The 19,426-nt window shown below is 44.4% G+C and overlaps 1 protein-coding gene across 1 annotated transcript; it reads left to right on the top strand.

The window, feature by feature from the left end:
• The first annotated feature begins 4,582 nt into the window (after positions 1 to 4,582).
• LOC139657775 (serine/threonine-protein phosphatase 2B catalytic subunit beta isoform-like) lies at positions 4,583 to 18,010 on the top strand. Its single transcript, XM_071535711.1, has 11 exons — positions 4,583 to 4,648; positions 7,250 to 7,395; positions 7,777 to 7,916; positions 9,117 to 9,194; positions 9,288 to 9,382; positions 9,499 to 9,624; positions 10,139 to 10,216; positions 11,276 to 11,360; positions 12,630 to 12,727; positions 15,116 to 15,142; positions 16,633 to 18,010. The coding sequence occupies exons 2-11, from the start codon at positions 7,288 to 7,290 to the stop codon at positions 16,791 to 16,793; spliced, it is 996 nt and encodes a 331-aa protein (XP_071391812.1). The 5' UTR covers positions 4,583 to 4,648; positions 7,250 to 7,287; the 3' UTR covers positions 16,794 to 18,010.
• Positions 18,011 to 19,426: the final 1,416 nt, after the last annotated feature.

Here is a 19,426-nt window from a genome sequence, read left to right as displayed (position 1 = left end):
GATGTTTTCCTTTTCCTCCAAAGTTGAGTGTAAGAAACAATTTTTGGAATTTGCATCAAGTCACATTTGTCGAGCAAGATGCACACAAATTAGTTCCAAAATTTTGCCTGTAAAAACTATTACGCAAGTACTGTGATGATAACCAATGAATTTTTAAATGCCATTATGGTGTATTGTTGCTGTCGAGCATTAAACAGCCTTGTATTTGTCTTTCCTCAGTATGCGGCGATGTCCATGGACAATTCTTTGACCTTATGAAGCTGTTCGAAGTGGGAGGGTCACCCAGTAACACACGGTATCTCTTCCTCGGTGACTACGTAGATCGAGGATACTTCAGTATTGAGGTGAGAGGGGCGGGGTTTCTCTTTCATTTCGTCCGATGAGTTCAGATTTGTCCTATAGTCACATAAAACCCATTTGTGTGCTATAGTGAAGTTAGGAGTTCTTTTCATTCATCATTTTGCGCTATGTTCACAGTGAAGACCGCTAAATATGTTACACACCAACATATATACAAACTAGATGTTTAGATTTGGTTCACAGGTAATCTAAAACTAGGTGGGTTGGATGGGAATGTACAGTCTGAGATTAAGTGTGTCCCTGCTGGAGTGTTGTTTTTCCTTTTTTTTTTTTGTCTTTCCTCTACATGTGTAGGCAAAGTTTTCTTAGAGTGGGGTTTTCACTGGTTGTCTTGATATGGTTTCACTGGTTGGTATGATAGAGGTCCTTATTCAGCCTGTTATTGTTATTGTCTTGCTGTATTGGTGTGGTGTGGGTTGATTAGCCGTCTCTGTCTTTATCCCTAGCTCTCAGGGACACCACCACTCTATTGGCTTTATGTCACTTCTTCAATTGGCTTAGGGCCAAGTTAAAACTGCTCTTACATCATATGGTCAGACCATAATGTTAACTGCCATCTTGATATGTTTTTAGAGTCTGACTAGCTGCTTGTGTCTCAGAGCAGTGTATGTGAATTGGGGCCCATATTTTCGACTTGGATTAAAAGGAGTTGATGTGATGTAGACTACGCTGTACTAAATTGGGATAGAGGCGTGTCTCATGCTGATTGTCTCTTAAGATGGTGACCTGTGGTAATGTCATGATAACTGAAATTTTAATACTACTTCAACACTGTTCCAAAAGTTTGAGATCAGTCCACTTTCACCCAATGAGTTCTGCAAGAAATTCCATTTCAGTGACACCTGCAGATGGTGCAAACTTGTGGATTGCAGTGCTTAAAAATACAAGAAGGATTGGTATAGACAGAGCAGCAGTCTGCTTCTTGACAATGAACTGCAGCAGTCGATGTCAAACAGCTGAAAACATTCAACACCATCAGACAGTCCACCAAGTCTTTTTCTTGTTTGCTGTGGTATTGTAGTAGTATTGAATTTTTAGATATTAGCCTAAACTTAGTATTGGTAACAAAGTCAAAACTTGGGTACCGTGCCAATGCTCGCCCTTGGTTTCTGACCTGCCAGCCTCTCACTAAACCATCTGCCTCTATGTGTTTTCTTCTTCAAGGGCCTGCTGTCTGCAGTTTTACTTACAATTTACAACCTCACCAAACTGAAGGCACACCCTATTCCTCCAAAACCTCCAAAACCCTGCTTCTACAGTGCCAGCCACAGAGCAATCCCCAGCATTTTACTGATAGTACCTCTGCAGCTATTGCTGCTATCAAGCCCAAGCCCTATACCAAGACTACTGAGTCTCTGGAATGATGGATGTCTGTTGTTTGACCCTCTCTGGCCTGGTCTACACTAACATTGGCCTGGTACTAGATTCAGAGAGTAGCCCAGCTGATAACAAGGCTCCCACAGTCAAGACAAAAACAGGAAATGTCATGGAATTTTAAATGTTTTTTTCTTCTTCTCAGGCTTCAAAAGGATATGAAAAGAAAAGGATACAAGTAGAGAGAGGTTTTGAAATGTCATGCAATTTATTCCTAATCACTTTAGGAACCAATTAAGTGTTAAACATCAAACTTGGCTAGTACTATAGTAGATCTATTCACATTGGAGGAGAATTAAAAACCCAAATAACAAATTTGCTCATTACATAAGTCTCAGCTGACAGCTGTAGTGTCTAAAACAAGACATAGGTCATTCAAATCAGCTAGTCAGTTGAAAAAAGTAAAGCAATGCTCCATAACTTATTGTGAGATAATGTTATTTAACTTTACTTCAGCATCAATGCTGACAGAAAATTGTGCCAGATGTCATGGAATAGTCATGGTTCTAGATTAGTAAAATGATTGGGTACCCTGCTGTAAGGAGTGTGAACTATAACTCTCACTGTCATTCACTCTGACTCACAATGAGAGGCATCCTAAACAGTGTCTGCCTTTTATGGATATGAATCAGCATCAGTGTGGTTCAAAACCATCATCATTTGGCTTTGGTGCCCTCCTGACCAAAAGCTGCACATCAAACTCAAATTGTTCCTGATCTGATTTCAGCACTCAACATCACTGTGGAGCACGAGGCTTTTTACTGTTGTCCTGTGAATGGTTGTTATGGTTGCAGAATTAGCATTTTAAAACACTGTGATTCAATGCAACAGGCAGTAACTTACAACATGTCCTTGTGGTTTCATTGCCCTTGTTATGTAGGCAGGCCTGATTCATCTATTGTAGAGTAGTTAATGAATTTTTTGGAACAACCTGAAGAGAGAGGCCTAAATCAGTGCAATGCTTTCAGGTAGATTTCTAACGGAGAAGCACAAACTAAGGATGGTTTTATTCACCATGTTGGTGCAGACACTGACAAATGTGGAGTGGGAGTGTATGTAAGAGTCATCGAGGCAATATGCTATGACATATTGATCAGTCTGTTGGTTCTGGGGGCTTTGATGGGCACATGGCAGTACATAGAGGTGGGTGAAATGTCACAGATGAAAAGGGGGAGTGAAACAGCATGGGGAATGATACAGTATGCTGAGTGATGCTGGGTGCCTTAGTTATTCTGTTTCAAACGATTCTCTCTCTCTGCGTTTAGTGCTCTTGATGAAAGATCAGGGGGATCTGTGCACAGCCAGTGCTGAAGGGCCATTCACCCTGATGCCCATCTGTTATGTGTTTTGTACTAGAAGAAGTCATGATGATAGTCATACTATGGTGTGGGATAGTTGGCCAAATGCAGGGGCCATTCCTTTTACCCACCCAAAAGAGGGAGCAGCTGTTTGATTTGGTGATGTGAAGCATTACCAAAAAAAAAACCCTGCATCTCATATGAAGGCCACAGAGCTCGCTTGAATAACACAAAGGACGGATATAGGAAAATGGATCTCGGGATGTGGTTACCTTGGTAACGTAAAGATTGACTTTAGCCTCTCAAAGTAGCGCATTCCCTTTGCAGGCCAGCAATTTGCCATAGTCTAAATTCAGTGCATGTGAGCAATCCATTTCATTCTCTAAGCTCTTCTCCGTCTACTTAGCCATCTCTCTTTGATCCAGGAGAGTGCTCCTGTGGACTAACCCTCCTAACCCCCGTCTAGCCCCTACACACACCAAGCACAGGCTGAAGAGGCTGAGCAGTGTGTGTGTGTGTCTGTGTGTCTGTTTGGGGTTGAGGTGAAACTAGCCAGCACTCATGTCTGCCACACAAAGCTCCGCGCCATTTCCCATTGTCTGCCTCCCCCACTCCAGGCTCTAAGGCAGAGCGGCTGGCTAAAAGAGAGCAGAGCACTCTCCTCATTAAAACCCATGTCAGCTCCCAGCCACTCCAAGCCACGTCCCCTTCACCGCCTCCGCACATAAGAGATCCAGTCACGCCGACAGCCCCTCCACACATTTACCTGCACTTCACAGCTCAGTATCCCTCCCAACTACGGAGGGGAATAAGACAAGGTAGTCCTGTCGCCCCCACACTTTTTTTTTTTTTTTTCTTTTTTTTTTTGTACATTGTCTTTTACGTGAACGCACACCTGCTGGCTGCGGTTACCTTGGCATCCTGTTCTCAGGACTTAATGGCAGACCACAGTTGGTGCATGTTAATGTAAAAGAGTGGGCTGAGAGTGGCAAGTGTCGACTAATGAGCAGTGCCTCGTCTGAGCCCCGAAGAGGAAGCAAGTTCATTTGGATTGTAAATGCTGGCCCGCTTTTCATAGTGTCGTCGTCACACGTTAAATACGGCCCCAGATTCCATTTAGATTTGGCTTCAAAGCATTTTGGGGATAAATTAGTTTTGATTGAATCTGGCGTTGATTTTTTTTTTTTTTTAAATTAGAGCCTCTAACATGGCCTGGGGAAAACGACCTGTTGCTTTTTGGATGAGATGAGTCTCAGTATGCACTTTCTTTTTAGTGCGTTTTAGTGTGTCTGAAATTCACATCATGCGTCTCTCAAAACTTAGAAGTAGCACAATGGTAGAATAGCTTCAATACGGTGCTTTCATTCACCAAGCACCCTCGAATTACGTGAGCACCTTCAAAGCTAAGGGTTTCAAGGTTTGCACATTTGTTAGCACACATCGCTGACTCTTCCTTCTCCTCTCTTCTTCCCACCTTCTGTCTTTCCCCTGTCTGTCCTCCCAGTGTGTTCTCTACCTCTGGTCGCTCAAGATCAACCACCCCTCCACACTCTTCCTCCTGCGAGGGAACCACGAGTGCCGGCACCTAACAGAGTACTTCACCTTCAAACAGGAATGTAAGTGCAATGTCTCCGCCCAGCCATATGAAGGACAGTCTAATAGGGTGGGAAATTACCAGCAGCCACTAGTCACATGCTGCTAGACTTTGGCTGTGGCTGGTAAGTTGGTCAAACCCTCTCCGATTGCATCTCTGTAGTGGTGTAGCTACAAAGTTTGGAACAGGCAAATCATGTATTTTTTGCTGTTTTGGTATTGTCTGTCATAATGTTACATCCTATATTGATGAGTTAACAGAGCTAGCTAGCAAGCGCTAATTAGGTAGCATTTATCAAAACGATGGATGCAGCCGTTCTCCAAGCATCATTTTTGAGATGTTTATTCCTGCAGTCATTCAAATAAAAGTTGTAGAGACTGGGACGCTTTGGATGGCTGCAGTCAACTTCTCATGTTTTGCACTTGCTAGGAGGAACTATAGTTTATGAAATGAAATCACATCGGTAGGGAAAACAAGGAAGTGCGGAAATCTGATTGGCTGTTTATGGCTCATGACCGTCAGAAGTTCGGCCATTGCCAGCTTTTCTAGGCCGACAAGCTTGTTGAGCGTCCACACATCGGCCGAGTTTCCCTGGTCGCTCAGCTCTATAGGAAATGAATAGACTTGTTGATCGTAATGAACCATCATTTGGACTGCCGGTTTGGTTCTAAACCCTACTAAAATAGTAAAAGTGGCTAGTGAATTTGTGGATTTTTGTGGGTTTCCTTCCTTCCCTTCTGTTTTTTTGTAAGTGTCAAACAACACTGGGGACGTTCAAATTACAAAATTATAAAATGAATATTGCATTTGTGTGTAGACTCAGAGAAATTTTGGTGATGGCAATTGAGTTACATGCCATGGATGTCACGGTGAATGTACTGGAACTCTGTGACGTACGCAGCTCTTGCGCCCCGAGACGGAGTGACTAGCGTCCCACAAGCAGGACGCCTTCGTCAGGAAAAGTGTCTGCAGGATCAGGAAGGCCTGTCACAAGATGTGGCAGTGCATCGGCATCAGAGACTACGCAGAGAGACGAAGCCTTCTCCTTTTCATGTTGCAGACGGTGAACAGCTGGAGCATGGAGAGCAGCCAGGCATGCTGTTGATGTTTTTCAGACAGTTACACACACTCATTGATTTGAATCGGTGACAGTTGAGTGTGTGTGTGTGTGTGTGTGTGTGTGTGTGTTTGTGTGCATGTGTCAAGCAGCTGCACAGGTGTGGAAGCATTAGTATGCAAACTCAGAGAAACAAAGCCACTTTGGCAGACAGCAGAGACAAGCTCACCAGTTGCGAATAGATCTCTGTCACTAAATACTCCCCCTACCCCTTCCCCCTACCCCACCCCCCTTCAGAGGTTTGAGTGGTGGTCGCTGGGGGGGGGGGGGTAGTACTGTATAGAGAGATATTTAAGTGTAATTAGTTTATACGGAAAGCACAAAAGCACTCATTAGCATGTGCTTTAACTAATTGGGCAGATAAAAGCTGTTTGATTTAAGCAGAGCGAACAGCTGATATATGGTGAAGGATAAAAGAAAACTTCCTAGGAATGTATTTTTTGCATTTTTGCAGTGCATCTTTCTCCAGCAGTGTTGTAGACCATATAAGTTATTTGGTTGCCCTGCTTCTGGAAGAATTTTTGATCATTGATTTTGTTGCACACAAGCTTATTTATTGGCTGGGTTCTATGTAACTTCACATTATGGATTTATCCAAGAGATTACCAGGCAACATATATAAATGGTATGGAATGTCCTAAAAAAAAAAAAAAAAGGTTAAATGTCAAAGGTAAAAAAAATATTTTCATTTCTGACCATATCAGGGAAATGGTGGGTTTCATGAACTAACACACATCCTCAAAGCCAAGCCCATGTCCATGAGCTTGAATCATCTGAAGGCTGGTCTTGACCTAAGTACTCTCTTAATTTGACATTTTAATTTGGGCTGTTTTAGAGCAAACTTTGTAATGTCAACCACCAACAAAAAATCCATTTGAGACCTTGTCACCAAACCCAGAGTTCTCAAGTAGTATTTACCAACTGAATGATGGGGTGAACAGTATTTTCAAGTAGGAGGCTCTTAACTACTGTCTTTCCCATATGCCCTGAATGCAACATTAATCAGTACTCGAGCGTCGTCTTGTCCGGTCTCTACCACCCACGTTGTGCTGTTTCTATGCCGGCCCAATAAGAGCCCTGGCTGCTCCCTCCTTATAAGGAGTAGACTTCCTCCTGCCATAATCTGATCTGCAGTGTTGTGCAAGTGACACTGCAGTTCCTGGAGGTTGTATCACCGGTCCAACCCCGAGCAAAGGAGCTTTGCTAATTGTTCGCAGCACAACCTCCGGCAAACATTTGCCGATGACACCTGAGAGAGCACACGCGAATGACATTTTGCAAATTGCGGCTATATTTGAATGAACATGATTAATATCAACAGACACCTTCACTATTATTTTTACAGATTATTCCCATGATTTAGTTGATCTAATTAACCCAACGGACTCAACTTTTTACATCTGTTTCTCCCAACCGATGCAGTGGATAAGGGGCTGCAAAAGAATGAGCTAATTTGCCAGCAGCTAATGAAAAACATTTTGTATTTTCCCTGTGTGTTTGTTGCAGGTAAAATTAAATACTCTGAACGGGTGTATGATGCCTGCATGGAGGCCTTTGACTGCCTGCCCCTTGCTGCCCTCCTCAACCAACAGTTCCTGTGTGTACATGGCGGGCTCTCACCAGAAATAAACTGCCTAGACGACATTAGGAAAGTAAGTGACTGACCTCTGGCACCTAAAGTTGGGGTCAAATATTGAAATAGTATAAACTTGTAATGCATCACCTTATGAAAATGTATTTAAAGTCTTAAAGGTCTTATATTTTAAATGCATGCAAGATATTTCATCTTTTTACTGCAGTCAAATTAAATATAAATGAGTGGAATAGGCATCACAGAACATAAAGAGTTGCAATATTAGCATATCAGAACTCATGTATCAATGATATTGAGCTTCCCCTACCAGCACCCAAAGTCTTGACTGAAGTCTGTTTCCACAACAGTTTCTCACAGTGATCTCCTGCATGTAGGCAGTCAATCTGTAGCATATCTCCATTAAGTGTGTGTGTGTGTGTGTGTGTGTTGTGCTCGACAGTTAGACAGGTTTAAAGAGCCTCCAGCGTTCGGGCCCATGTGTGACCTGATCTGGGCCGACCCTGGCGAGGACTACGGCAGTGAAAAGACGTCTGAACACTTCAACCATAACTCCGTCAGAGGCTGCTCTTACTTTTTCAGGTATTGCATGAAATCGTTGCCTAGTGTCACTTGGCAAGTATTTCAGCTGCAGCTTCGATTCACTCTAGAGGTGCACTGATACCAATTCTTATGAACCAATATGAATACATAGTACTTTGTTAAGTAGATTGGCCGATAGGAATACCAATCCAAGTACTACTCGGTCATGCCACCTAGTATTTGCCCATTATAAAACAGTTACCGGAACAAGTGAATCTATTGCAGTTATTTATTAATTTGATCAAATTATAATGAAATAGAAAATAGGGACTCTCAAAACCAGTTTATTCAGAATAGGTTAACATAAACAGTGCAGTAGTTATGCGTAATAAAACAGAATGGCATTTAGCCTGCATATCCAGCCAAGGCTTCTCTTCGAAAACAATAGTTGCTCTGCCCGTGAACTTTGCAAATAGCAGCATTTCAGCATTTTCACATCATGAAACATTTTTCTTCCTGCCATAAAAGTTTTATACTGCGCCAAAGCGTGTGTCATTCACGTATCGATATCAGGACGGCTTTGTTTGCTGATCCCGAGCGCGACCGCCTGGGAGCTGGATCGGTGCCGGTCCCCGTACCGCAGATACTATCGGTGCATCTAGTTGACTCGATTGAGATGGACTTTATCAAATCTCCGGCACAGGACTGGAATCTATTGAAGTGCTAATTGTAGGAAACTGTTGATCTGAGTCTAGTGTTGATCTAATCAAACGCAGATGGCCCACTAATTTTGCCTGAGCATTCTCTCCGGGGAGGTGGGGCGGGGAAAGAGGGAAAGGCAGTAAAAAAAACAAAAAACCCACCAGTAGCCTCATCAAGCTCAGCTAGTCTGCCCTCTCGCCTCCTTTCCCCTCCTCTGGCTGCAGTCCCCAGCCTCTGGAGAAGCCAGCAGAGCCCATAAATACCAGAGTCCTGGCTCTGAACGCCCAGCATCATTAAACCCCCCTCGCTCAACAGGCCAGAGGGCAAGACATGCTGATTAAAAATGTATTTCCATAAGCGAACAACAGCCAGCGAGTCGGTCGTAAGTCTGGGCTGCGGTGGTATCTCATAAAGGGCTGCGGTGGTATCTCATACTCCTTGTCTGCCAGACTTCAGTCGGGGAGATCGGAGTTTGTAATAAGCTTTGACCTCCGCTGAGTGTTTTAACAGGTCTGTCTGTCTCGCTCTCTCTTTCTGCCCCTCTCTCTCTCTTTGCAGTTACTCAGCGGTGTGCGACTTTTTGGTAAATAATAACTTGTTGTCAGTAATAAGAGCCCACGAAGCACAGGATGCAGGGTAAGCAAGGTTATTATGTTTTTTTTGCACTCCTTTCCTGTGCATTATAATATGGAATATGTCTAATGAGTCTTTTTGTCTGTGGCCTCATAGGTATCGGATGTACAGAAAAAGCCAGACCACAGGCTTTCCTTCATTAATCACAATCTTTTCCGCTCCAAATTACCTAGACGTCTACAACAACAAAGGTTTGTCTAGCTTTTTTTTCTCTCGTCATCATCGTGGTTGTATTTTTTCTCACCCGATACCAGCCATCAGCCCTTCAGCTTCTCTTCCCGTCTCTTCCCCTCTCTTCTCATGCTAGCCGCTGTATTAAAATACGAGAACAACGTGATGAACATTCGGCAGTTCAACTGCTCCCCCCACCCTTACTGGTTGCCCAACTTTATGGATGTCTTCACGTGGTCTCTGCCTTTTGTTGGAGAGAAAGGTATGTCTGTTGTCCAGTTAGGAAAATGTGACAAAGCCAGAAAAAGCCTTTTATTGGGGTGCCAATGGGTCACGGACTTTCTGGAAGTATTTTGAAATTTTTGTGAGCTCTCCTCCAGACCTGTTGGTGAAGCTGTTCTCTTTTAAGTCATGGAATATCTGGGAATTTTACTAAAGGGCCAGTTATGGTAAATTACCTTTTTTATCAGGGTTTTCAATACCTTCCAAAACCCATATCTGTTGAATGCAAGTGTGTTTTTCTGCTCATTCAACGCAGTTTATGGCATTGCACGGTGGCCACCAGCTGCTTTTACATTAATTTATCCCTTTTAGATATTACTGAACCGAAAACCAGCTTCCAATATACCACGACCATGTACATTTTAGGTCATGGAAACGCTCTGCTCTCAGATATGAAAATTCACAGTGAAGTCAGGGACTTTCACACGGACCCTGCCTTAACCTGCGAGCTTGGCACCAGACCCAGTTGTAAAGTGGCTTCTCTCCCCCCACAGTGACGGAGATGCTGGTGAATGTACTGAACATTTGCTCTGACGATGAGCTCATGTCGGAGGGAGATGACCTATGTGAAGGTGAGGCTGAAAGAGCAACAAGGCGGTTGAACTAGAAGAACCCCTGCAGCCCAGAGTTCATCCTTTTGATTTGGGTTAGACCGATGCATTAGCCTGTTGTTGACCTTTCGTTACAAGTCAGATATCGGCCAGTCACTGTCGTCCATGATGATCCAATTTGTTAATTATTGTTTAGTTAATGGTTGTCTATGGGAAGCCCTTAACCCGAATTGATTCTAATGTGACATTTTGATCAGATTCCACACAAGAACGCATGAGTATGTTTGTTGTTATTATCCTGGGATTCAATGGAGCGTTTTCGAGTCCCGTGATGGTTTCAGAGTCTTTTCCACCCTGAAGAATAAAAATCTAGGGGATGAATTTTTGAAATTTTTTTTGGCATGAAAATGGTCACATTTGAAGATATTGAATACTAGCACAAAATACTGGTATTGGCAGCTTCAGTTCAAAAATATCAGTATCAACCTTCAAAAACCCAAATCAGTTGAACCTTTTGATTCACTCAATCAATCCGGGTTGTAGATTTTCTTCAAAATTCAAAAATTTGTAATCTTTTGGTTCTAATGTGCAATCTATAAAAAAAAAATCAGAGTTAGGATTCTGCTCTGTTACTACGTGAATTGAAGTTTCAGTGTACATTTCAAATTCCCAGCCCTGGCTTTGAACATGGGGTTAACACACACACACACCTCGGTGATGGACAGCATGTTAGGCTGCGAGCTTTATGATTTATAGGCAGCGCTTCATTGTAGTTGAACCGGTGGCAAACATGTCTGGTGCTCATGAAGGAGATGTCAGAGCTCCCTGGAGATCAGCCGCCGCGCTCCGAAACGCACCATTGAACTCCCCGCCTACCCGTCCCCGACCCGTCCCATCTGTCATCCCTCTCCTCCGCTCCTCATACTCGTCCTCCCCTCCTCCTCCTCTCACAAATCAGAAAGTGTTTATTTTTTTGCACGTTGACAGAAATGATTTACAGTAATATGCTAAGGAAAGCAGTAGCAAAGAAAGCAAAGTGCAGCGTATATATCTTAACCTTACATTGTGGACTGGTTCCAGGTGGTGCCACGGCGGTGCGTAAGGAGGTCATCCGGAACAAGATCCGCGCCGTGGGGAAAATGGCCCGAGTCTTCTCAGTCCTCAGGTCCGGGTCGCCTCTCCTCAATGCTCTCCCTTTGATGTTCCTATTCCTTTCTCATGATAACATTCAAGCCAGAAAGGCCTCATTACATGTATACATGGATCACAATGAGCTTGGGTGCGGGGGGGTGGGGAGGGCGGTGTCAGAATAACCGAATGGAGTCCCAGGGCACGGCGGGGCCAGGAAGACGTTAGCGAAATGAATGGAGTCAGCTGAGTGCACAATGAAAGTTGTGTTTGAAAAGACAATGTTGCCCTGCTAGGATTAATGAGCTGGCACGAGATGAGTCATGATGCACTTAGACTGTATAATGACATTAGACATTATTCCAGATTAATGCTGCCGCCGGTTTGTCGCGCTGCGGCGAGTGGGCAAGATGTAGAGCAGCCTGTCGCTCAGGCCGCCGCATATGGGTCAATGACATGAAAGGATATTTCAAAAACAATGAAATGTTAAAATGTTAGAGCCCCAGTCCAGCCCCAATTCACTTCATTCTCAAAGGGTTTGACTGCAAAGTTAATGAGCTTTTTACTTTGGAAATGATCTGTTGTGTGAAGGTGATCAAAAGGATATCGGAGTAATATACGGACATTATAGCGGTCTCGCATTTTAACTATTCAAGGTGTCAGTCATTTTAGTTCTATGGATTACTGTTCCTCAGACATTTCACAAGGCAACTCATTTTTAATAACTGTAAGCCGCTTATCTGCTTGCAAGATGAAAAATGACCTCAAATGTAATTGGTGGAGGGTGTGTGTGAAAGGTTTTAGTACCTTTGTCACAATTATGCCTTGGTAATTATTTTGCAGTTTTGTAAAATCTTAATTGTCCAATTTTAAAACCCTTTTAAAAGGTCTGCGCCCCAAATTTGTAGAGCACCTTGTTGCGATAGTTCACCCCAGCCTCTTTGGACTCGGTAGAAACAGATGGATATCTTCAGTGTGTTATCGACAACAGTGTGTTGACACAAATACTAACACTTGTTACTGATCCTTTAAAAATATTTCCTTCAGATGCTAAAATTGACACAAATCGTCACTGACCCACATACAGAACGGGGACACATGCTAGCAGCTTGGCAGCGAGCGCGGACACTCTCACTCTCACTCGCGAGTTCCGGGTTAAGGGTCTTGAGAGGATGGAACTTGTGACCTTTTTGGTTGCGGGACAGTCCCGCAGCCGCTAGATCACCCTGTTGCCGACCCCCGTTTAGCTGAAAAGGCTCACGGTGTGTGTTTCTTTGCGTGTGTGTTCGTCTTGTTTCTGGTCCAGGGAGGAAAGTGAGAGTGTGTTAACACTCAAAGGGCTGACCCCGACTGGAACCCTTCCTATGGGAGTGTTGTCAGGGGGAAAGCAGACCTTACAGAGCGGTAAGTGTCTTTTATCCTGCATCACCCTTTTTCTTGATTCCTCCTTGCTAGCCACCATGCAGCCAGACTTTAGATGAAGCCCCCAGGGACCCACCTCCGCCCCTTCTCACCAGATCTGGTTCCCCTCAGAATACATCCTGTGGGCCAACCTGTGTTTTTGAATGTTTTAACCCTGTGTGAATTTCATTTCTGTTTAATTTCAGTGGTGTCGCATGGTCTAAAAGTACAGTTTTAGGTACTTTTCCACCGCGGCACGACAGAAAAATCCGGAAGGAAACACTGCACGAGATATTAGGGTGTTCCACAGCGAACACAGCACCATTCTTCCTGCATTAACCGCACTGCCTCCACTCTGAACCCTGTCATCAAGGATACACGGTTCACAAGGCATTGTACAAATTGAAAAAAATCCACTTCCTATTATGCAGAAGTTAAGGCGTGGTGGAGATACGGAAACTGCTGTTCCCTCTGAAGCCTTTGATGAATAATGATGGCCGTGGCAGAGGTGTAGAGGCCCAAGTTTCCCAGAGGTGGTGTATCTGTTAAAGGGAAAATCCACCCTAAAACACAAAAAAAACCTGCGGATAACTGAATGTAGATGATGTGATGTCAAGCGGAAAATGCTTCAGCTGTCGAAAACATGAATAAGAAATCCATCTTAGAAGAGGCAGAGGGACCAGATTCTCCACTGACAGAAGACTCAGTAGACCAGAATGCAATGCAGCCACAGCGTCCATCTTTGCAACCCTGTCATCAGTAGCATGTAAAACGCAACAGTTCTTTTGTGTTCACTCTCACTGGGTGCAACAGAAAAGTAAATGACAACACTGACACACAAAATAACTCCTGGAATGCGCTGAATATCACTGATTGATGATGATTGCTTTTTCCTTCAATGGCCGGTCAACATCATTGGTCCTTCATTGGTCCTTCATTGGAACACATTCAGAGAGAGCATCGGGCTTCCCTGACCCGGCAGCCTCTTTGAAGGGTACTAGATCAATGGTGACACGCCCGCAGCGGGAAGCCTCGGCTAGACTCCGGCTGAGTTTTTCGGCCCGAGCCGTGGGCGGGCCGGGGGTCGGCGGGGTCGGCCCGGCCTGTCACCTGGAAGCAGCCGCTGACCCCTCTGATCTAAAGGTCGGCGCCCGGCCTCGCCCGCCAGAGGACTCCGCCTGCGCCCGAGGCCCACAGAAGCCGCGTGATGTGACCTTTTGAGAGAATGCCATCGTCTATGTCCTGCTCCCCCCCCCCCCTGCTCCCCCCCCCCCCCCCCCCCCCCCCCCCCCAGCCGCGGCTTTCAGAGGAGCTAAGCCGGCTTGAAAAAGAAATTTAGTGTATTTTTGTTTTACTTTGTCCCCCTCTCAGCCCCGGCTGTAGTTTCTGAAGCAGCTGTACCATCATCGTGACATTTTTGGGGCATGCTGCTCTCTGACTTTGGACTATCCGAAATGAGAAGAAACGCCAACACTTGAATTAACCCCTTCTAAAGGACATTAAAGATTCAGTAAAGTCTTCCCGCACAACTAGAGTTGTTTTCCCCCCATGTGTCACCAATAACAAAGCACCTCATAACACAGCGCTGAATTAGAAAGATGGCTGCAGCTCCGATTCCACGCCCGCAGGCTGTTATCTAGACGCGGCTCTCATTCATCCCGAACGCACAACCATTTCTCAGAGAAATGAGATTTAAAGCACTTCGTGTTTCAGATGGCTGTTCATTTGATTTAGAGGTTCAAGACTCAAATATTGCATAGACCTGCGCATCCTATAAGAAGTGAGAATGGCCGTTTTTTTTTTGTGTCCATTTCCGAAATGCTATACATCCGTTTTGGAGGAAAAAAATGATGATTACCTGAAGTTCATCACTCAACATTTCTAACGTATAGAAGATCCAGTCTGAATAAGTGCAGTCTAATTTTGGAATGAAACTCGTATGTGTGAGTGAATGAACGACCGACTGCACATTGTCTTTACTTGTGTGGGGCCGTTGAGTCCTGCCTGGGCGTCATCGAGCATCTCACCCCCAGTCTTAGGACTCTTAGCGTTCAGCCAAATCCCCCCCCCCCCCTCCCTCCGCTCGCCACACCTAAGCCCCCGTGACCCTTTAACACCATCTTTACATCTCCAACAGGCTCCTCTCTTCGCCCACCCACCCACCGACTCGTTCCGATGGAACTTTTACCGCCGCTATGACGTTTGCATCACATTCACGACTGTGCCACGGGTGTCGGCCTATATTCTGCCATCTGTTTCCCCTGTTAATCATGCCGGGGGTTTTTTTTTTACGGTTTGATATCACTGTTTTAATTTTGCTGTCTCTGGCTGCCTTTGACGACTCCGTTTTCTCCCTCCCCCTTCCTTCCTCGATTCCTCACGTTAACCTAGCCACCATTGAGGCAGTTCAGGCAAAAGGTACGCATGGCTGTGTGGCTCAGCCCCTCGTGTGTTTGTTTTTGTGTGTCTTGTTCACCCTTTTAAACCCCCCCCCCCCCCACACACACACACTTTAACTTTTCCTTCTATTCTTGTTTTTACCGTTTTTTTTGTTTTTTTGTTATGCCACTGTCTGTTTGTTATGTCACAGATTAATGTATTCCTGTATCTCACTTTGTCAACGGTTGCTCTTGCATTATCAGTGCCTGCTGGATTACACCGACTCCTTCTTGCATTAACTCAGTCATTATAACACTAATTTATATGGCACTTTTTTCAAAGCGGCGTTACAATGCGGCTTTCAGGCAATAAAACATCGCCGGATAAAAATGCCATGACGTGAATCGCAAATGAGCTCGCCGAAGAATAAAACGGGCAATTACGGCGAGAATTGAACGGGCACAACAAAACTCTTGATGAAAGACAGTCTGTAAAAAATGCGTCTTAAGAAGTGATTCAGAAGATGAGTCACTCAGCTCACCAGGCTTGCTAGAGTACGGTACAAAAGTAGAGTCACTGTGGGACTAAACAAGGCCCGTCAGAGGCTAACGTAGAGCAGGTTCAGGTTCCGGATAGTCACTTGTTGACAAGCAGCTGCCGGCCGCGGTCACATGGGCCGGAGGTTCCTAGCCAAGTGTGGCTCCCCACCCGGAGAAAAGCCTGCTAAGACCTGGCTCAGATAAGACCAGGGACCTCCCTCCCCAGGATATTTTCAGAAGCTAATCCTGTTACACCATTTGGCTGTTGCTCCACCGTCTGCCCCTCCCCGTTGATATGCTGCTCTTGGCACTTAGGCAGTTAGCGGTTCAACAAAGCCTCGGCCATGAGAATCACTCGTTAAATACAGTGAACGCAAAGGAGTTTGTCCAGCAACTAGGGCAATGCAACCCGGGGCAGCGCATTCAGGCAGCGTGATTTACAGTCTCAATTCAGAGGAGCGTAACTGCTTCCTTGTCGCATATCTGGTTGTGCAAGAGTACACCTTGAATCCCTTGTTTGTACCAGTCATAAATCCACCTCTAAAACCTTCACCTCAGGGTGCTCATTCTCTGTTCAACCTGTTGACAACTTAAATGAATGCACAGTATATCTGAACGGGCCCTTACAAGTCTGTTTTGTTTTTTTTATTTGTTTTCTGTCTGGTTTCCCCGGCTGTTGGGACCTTACCGTAAGTCTATTAAGTGTGAGGTGTTTTTTTGCTGTAGCTTGTCCCACTGGTGTTTGGACACTAGGAGTCATCGTTTACCTGTGCATGCGTTGTACTCACTGGTCGTCTGTACTGTGCTAGGCCAATACTGTGTTGTGTGTGTATCAAGTGACTGTCGTTTTGTCTTCACCGACGCTGAAATTCCACAAGGAATCCAGTTTGATTGAGGCTTACAAGCAGATGTTTTTTGCAGCGAAATGACAAAAAAACGGCCTCTTCAACAACTCACCATTGTCCCTTTCGTGTCTTTTCTGCCCTCCAGCCATTCAAGGCTTCTCTCCCACGAGGAAGATCCGTAACTTCGAGGAGGCTCGCGGCCTGGACAGGATAAACGAGCGGATGCCGCCCCGCAAAGACGGCCAGCAGCCAGATGGCACCATGGTCAACGCCAACGCCCCCAACAAGAACGGCACTGACGGATAGGCGACAAAGACGCATACCCCACCCCCACCCCTCCTCCCCGTCTTCACCCGTCCCAGCCCAGACCCCTGACTCTCACACACCTCCCAATTAGTCTTTCTCTCTTTCTCTCTCTCTCTGTCTCCCTCTCTCTTCCACTGAGACTGCCTGTCCATCACCTGCTCGCTCACAGTCGGGACAGGAAAAGGAACTGGACAACGTCGGTGGATGAAAAGCGAAAGGAGGCAACGGCGCCGGGGGAAAAAAAACGCTTTCCGCTGCCGAAAAATACAAACACGATGTGATGATGCGGGGGGGGGGGGAAATAGAACCTTATTTTATTTATTAAAGGAATTATATTAGATATATTCCGTGTAATAGCGACAAATCATTGAATGAAGACATTTCGCAATTGTTCAAATGTATACTGTACAATGAAGTTGTAACTTATAGATAAATGTCAAAGGTATAAAAAGAAAGACAAAAAGTACATGAAAGAAGAGATTTTTTGTAAATTTGAGTTGATTATTGATACAGGTAGATTGACCCCTTATTATCCAGGAGTTCTTCTAGTCACTTTAAGTTTTTCTATTGTCTTCTGTGTGTTTGGTAAGGGAAAATCTGGCTTGAAGTACAAATATGGTAGCCTCATAAGCCATTTGGGTCTTGCAAGCTTCTTGTCAAGACATCATTGTGAGGTTATGAATACATCGCAGCGTGTGCTTATGTGTGTGTAAGTCGAAAGATACAGGATAGGTATTTAAAGGGGAAAAATGAATAAGGGAAGTAAATTATATGAGAAAAATTACCGCAAATGAATATTTCATACCTTAAGCGGACGTTTCATGAAGACTTTTAATAAGTCGTCCAAAACACTTCGATGGAAACCCCCCAAAACCACTGAACGGTCATTGCAACTGCTTTTGTTCAGTGTTTTGTTCAATATGGGACAGAAAATACTATTTTATTTTGCAGCCATGGTCACTTCTAGAGTTCGATTTCCTCCTGGATTGCTATCGATTCCTCAACAAATGACACTTAAAACTGAAGGACTGATGCTTTGCGTCACTGTTGCCGCTGCTGTTACTACCTGTGTCCACTTGTACGGCAGCTAGGAAGGCTCTCGCTCTGCTAAAACCAAAAGGGAAACACAGCACGTCTTATTCTGTCACCAGAACCAGGGACCAGATCCCCCACTTGGGCTGCGCTTTCTCTCGAACATTGGAAGCTAAAGCCGACTTCTCCGGTGGGGAGGGGAGGGGGGGGTCGAGCGCTGCACATGGAGATTATGGCGCGAGAAACCAACCGACACACCGACTACAGAAGGATTCGTTTTCTCTCCGGTCGCCCTCTCTCGGACGACGGAGGACACATTCGCCCTCGAAGCAGAGGAACTGCTGGCAGTGCCAGCAAAAAAAACCAGACTGATTGTTCATTATTGTTTAGGAACTTTCCGTGTATTTAACAGAAGTATGGCACTTAGTTTGATTTGATGTTGTTGCTTTCTTGTCGAACACTAAAAAAAAAAAAAAAAAAAAAAAAAAAAAAAAAGAAACGGGGGCGTGCTTTTGGGGGCTTTTCTTTGTTTCTTGACTTAAGCTGTATCAGTGTCTCCATCTATTGTTGATTATATGCAGGTGTTTTTTGAATTGTGATGAATACTGTACGCGCATTAAATAAGGGAAACGTTCGACTTTCAGTGAAATGACAGCACTTTGACAATGCTGTTCCCATACACAGTGGACTGAGTCATTCCCACTGGGAGGGATGATGCTATTAAAGGTACCGCCGCCTCACTAGCACCTGTCTATCAAGGCCTAACAGTACTGTAATCATCTCAACCATGGCTGACTCATATATTTTTTTTTTTACCACACATGGTCATACCAGGCTGGGGACCATTAACACTAGCGTTGAGATTGCTGGTGTGTATTTTATTTTATTTTATTATTATTTTTTTTTCCTTCTGAAGTATTCAGCTCTGTTCTGGTCTGGTCACTTCTCTTCACACCCACACCCCCGACCCTTTAAGACATGTTTTTTCTAGGACATCCGACCAACTTAACTGGTGCTTCGACACACCCGACTGTAATTCTGTTGTCTTCTGTCGTTCAAGAAAGAAGAAGAAGAAAAAAAAAAAAGCTTTAAGATTTGCTATTCTCTTGTGAATTTACCCTTTTTTATAAAGGCATTTGCGCTCATGTGCCATGCCACCTTGGCCACACATGTCAAGATCTGTGTGTATGTGTGGATGGTGAATGGAGTGAAGCCAGGACTGTCCCATTTCAGGCATAATGGAGAGATTAAATGTCAGTAAAATTAATCTTGATATCCTTACTGTTTCCAAAATATTGTTGTTTGCCGTTATGTTCAGTAGACTTCTGGGAAATGTTCCTAAAGCTTAAGTATTTGGGTTTACATTCAACTGAAGCGTGATGTTGAAAATTGTTTTAAGAGTAAGGCTTTATTTGGTTGAGCCATACAGTATACTGACCTCCTGTTAGGTCTTATACATATCTTGCAGAATGTAAAAAAAAAAAAATATATTGTTCGTTAAGAATCTTTCGATAGCTGTAAAAAGGGGGGAGAAATCCTTTCATCAAGTACCGTACTTGTCATGCGAGGCCATGAAGTCTTTATCTACGTAGATGTATCAC

Source organism: Centroberyx affinis, unplaced genomic scaffold, assembly GCF_046629955.1.
Source record: "Centroberyx affinis isolate AG114_WGS23_722 - 3 ecotype Tasmania unplaced genomic scaffold, CSIRO-AGI_Caff_v1 ptg002752l_1, whole genome shotgun sequence".
NCBI classification, from domain to species: domain Eukaryota; kingdom Metazoa; phylum Chordata; class Actinopteri; order Beryciformes; family Berycidae; genus Centroberyx; species Centroberyx affinis.
The sequence above is the reverse complement of the archived record's forward strand: the minus strand, read 5'-3'. Positions and strand labels throughout refer to the sequence as shown.

Bases quoted from the DNA above. Each gene is read 5' to 3' on its own strand.
- LOC139657775 (XM_071535711.1), top strand. From the start codon at position 7,288: ATGGAGGCCTTTGACTGCCTGCCCCTTGCTGCCCTCCTCAACCAACAG. The intron at 7,917-9,116 runs GTATTGCATGAA...CTCTCTTTGCAG, and splicing joins GGCTGCTCTTACTTTTTCAG to TTACTCAGCGGTGTGCGACT. The intron at 10,217-11,275 runs GTGAGGCTGAAA...GACTGGTTCCAG, and splicing joins GGGAGATGACCTATGTGAAG to GTGGTGCCACGGCGGTGCGT.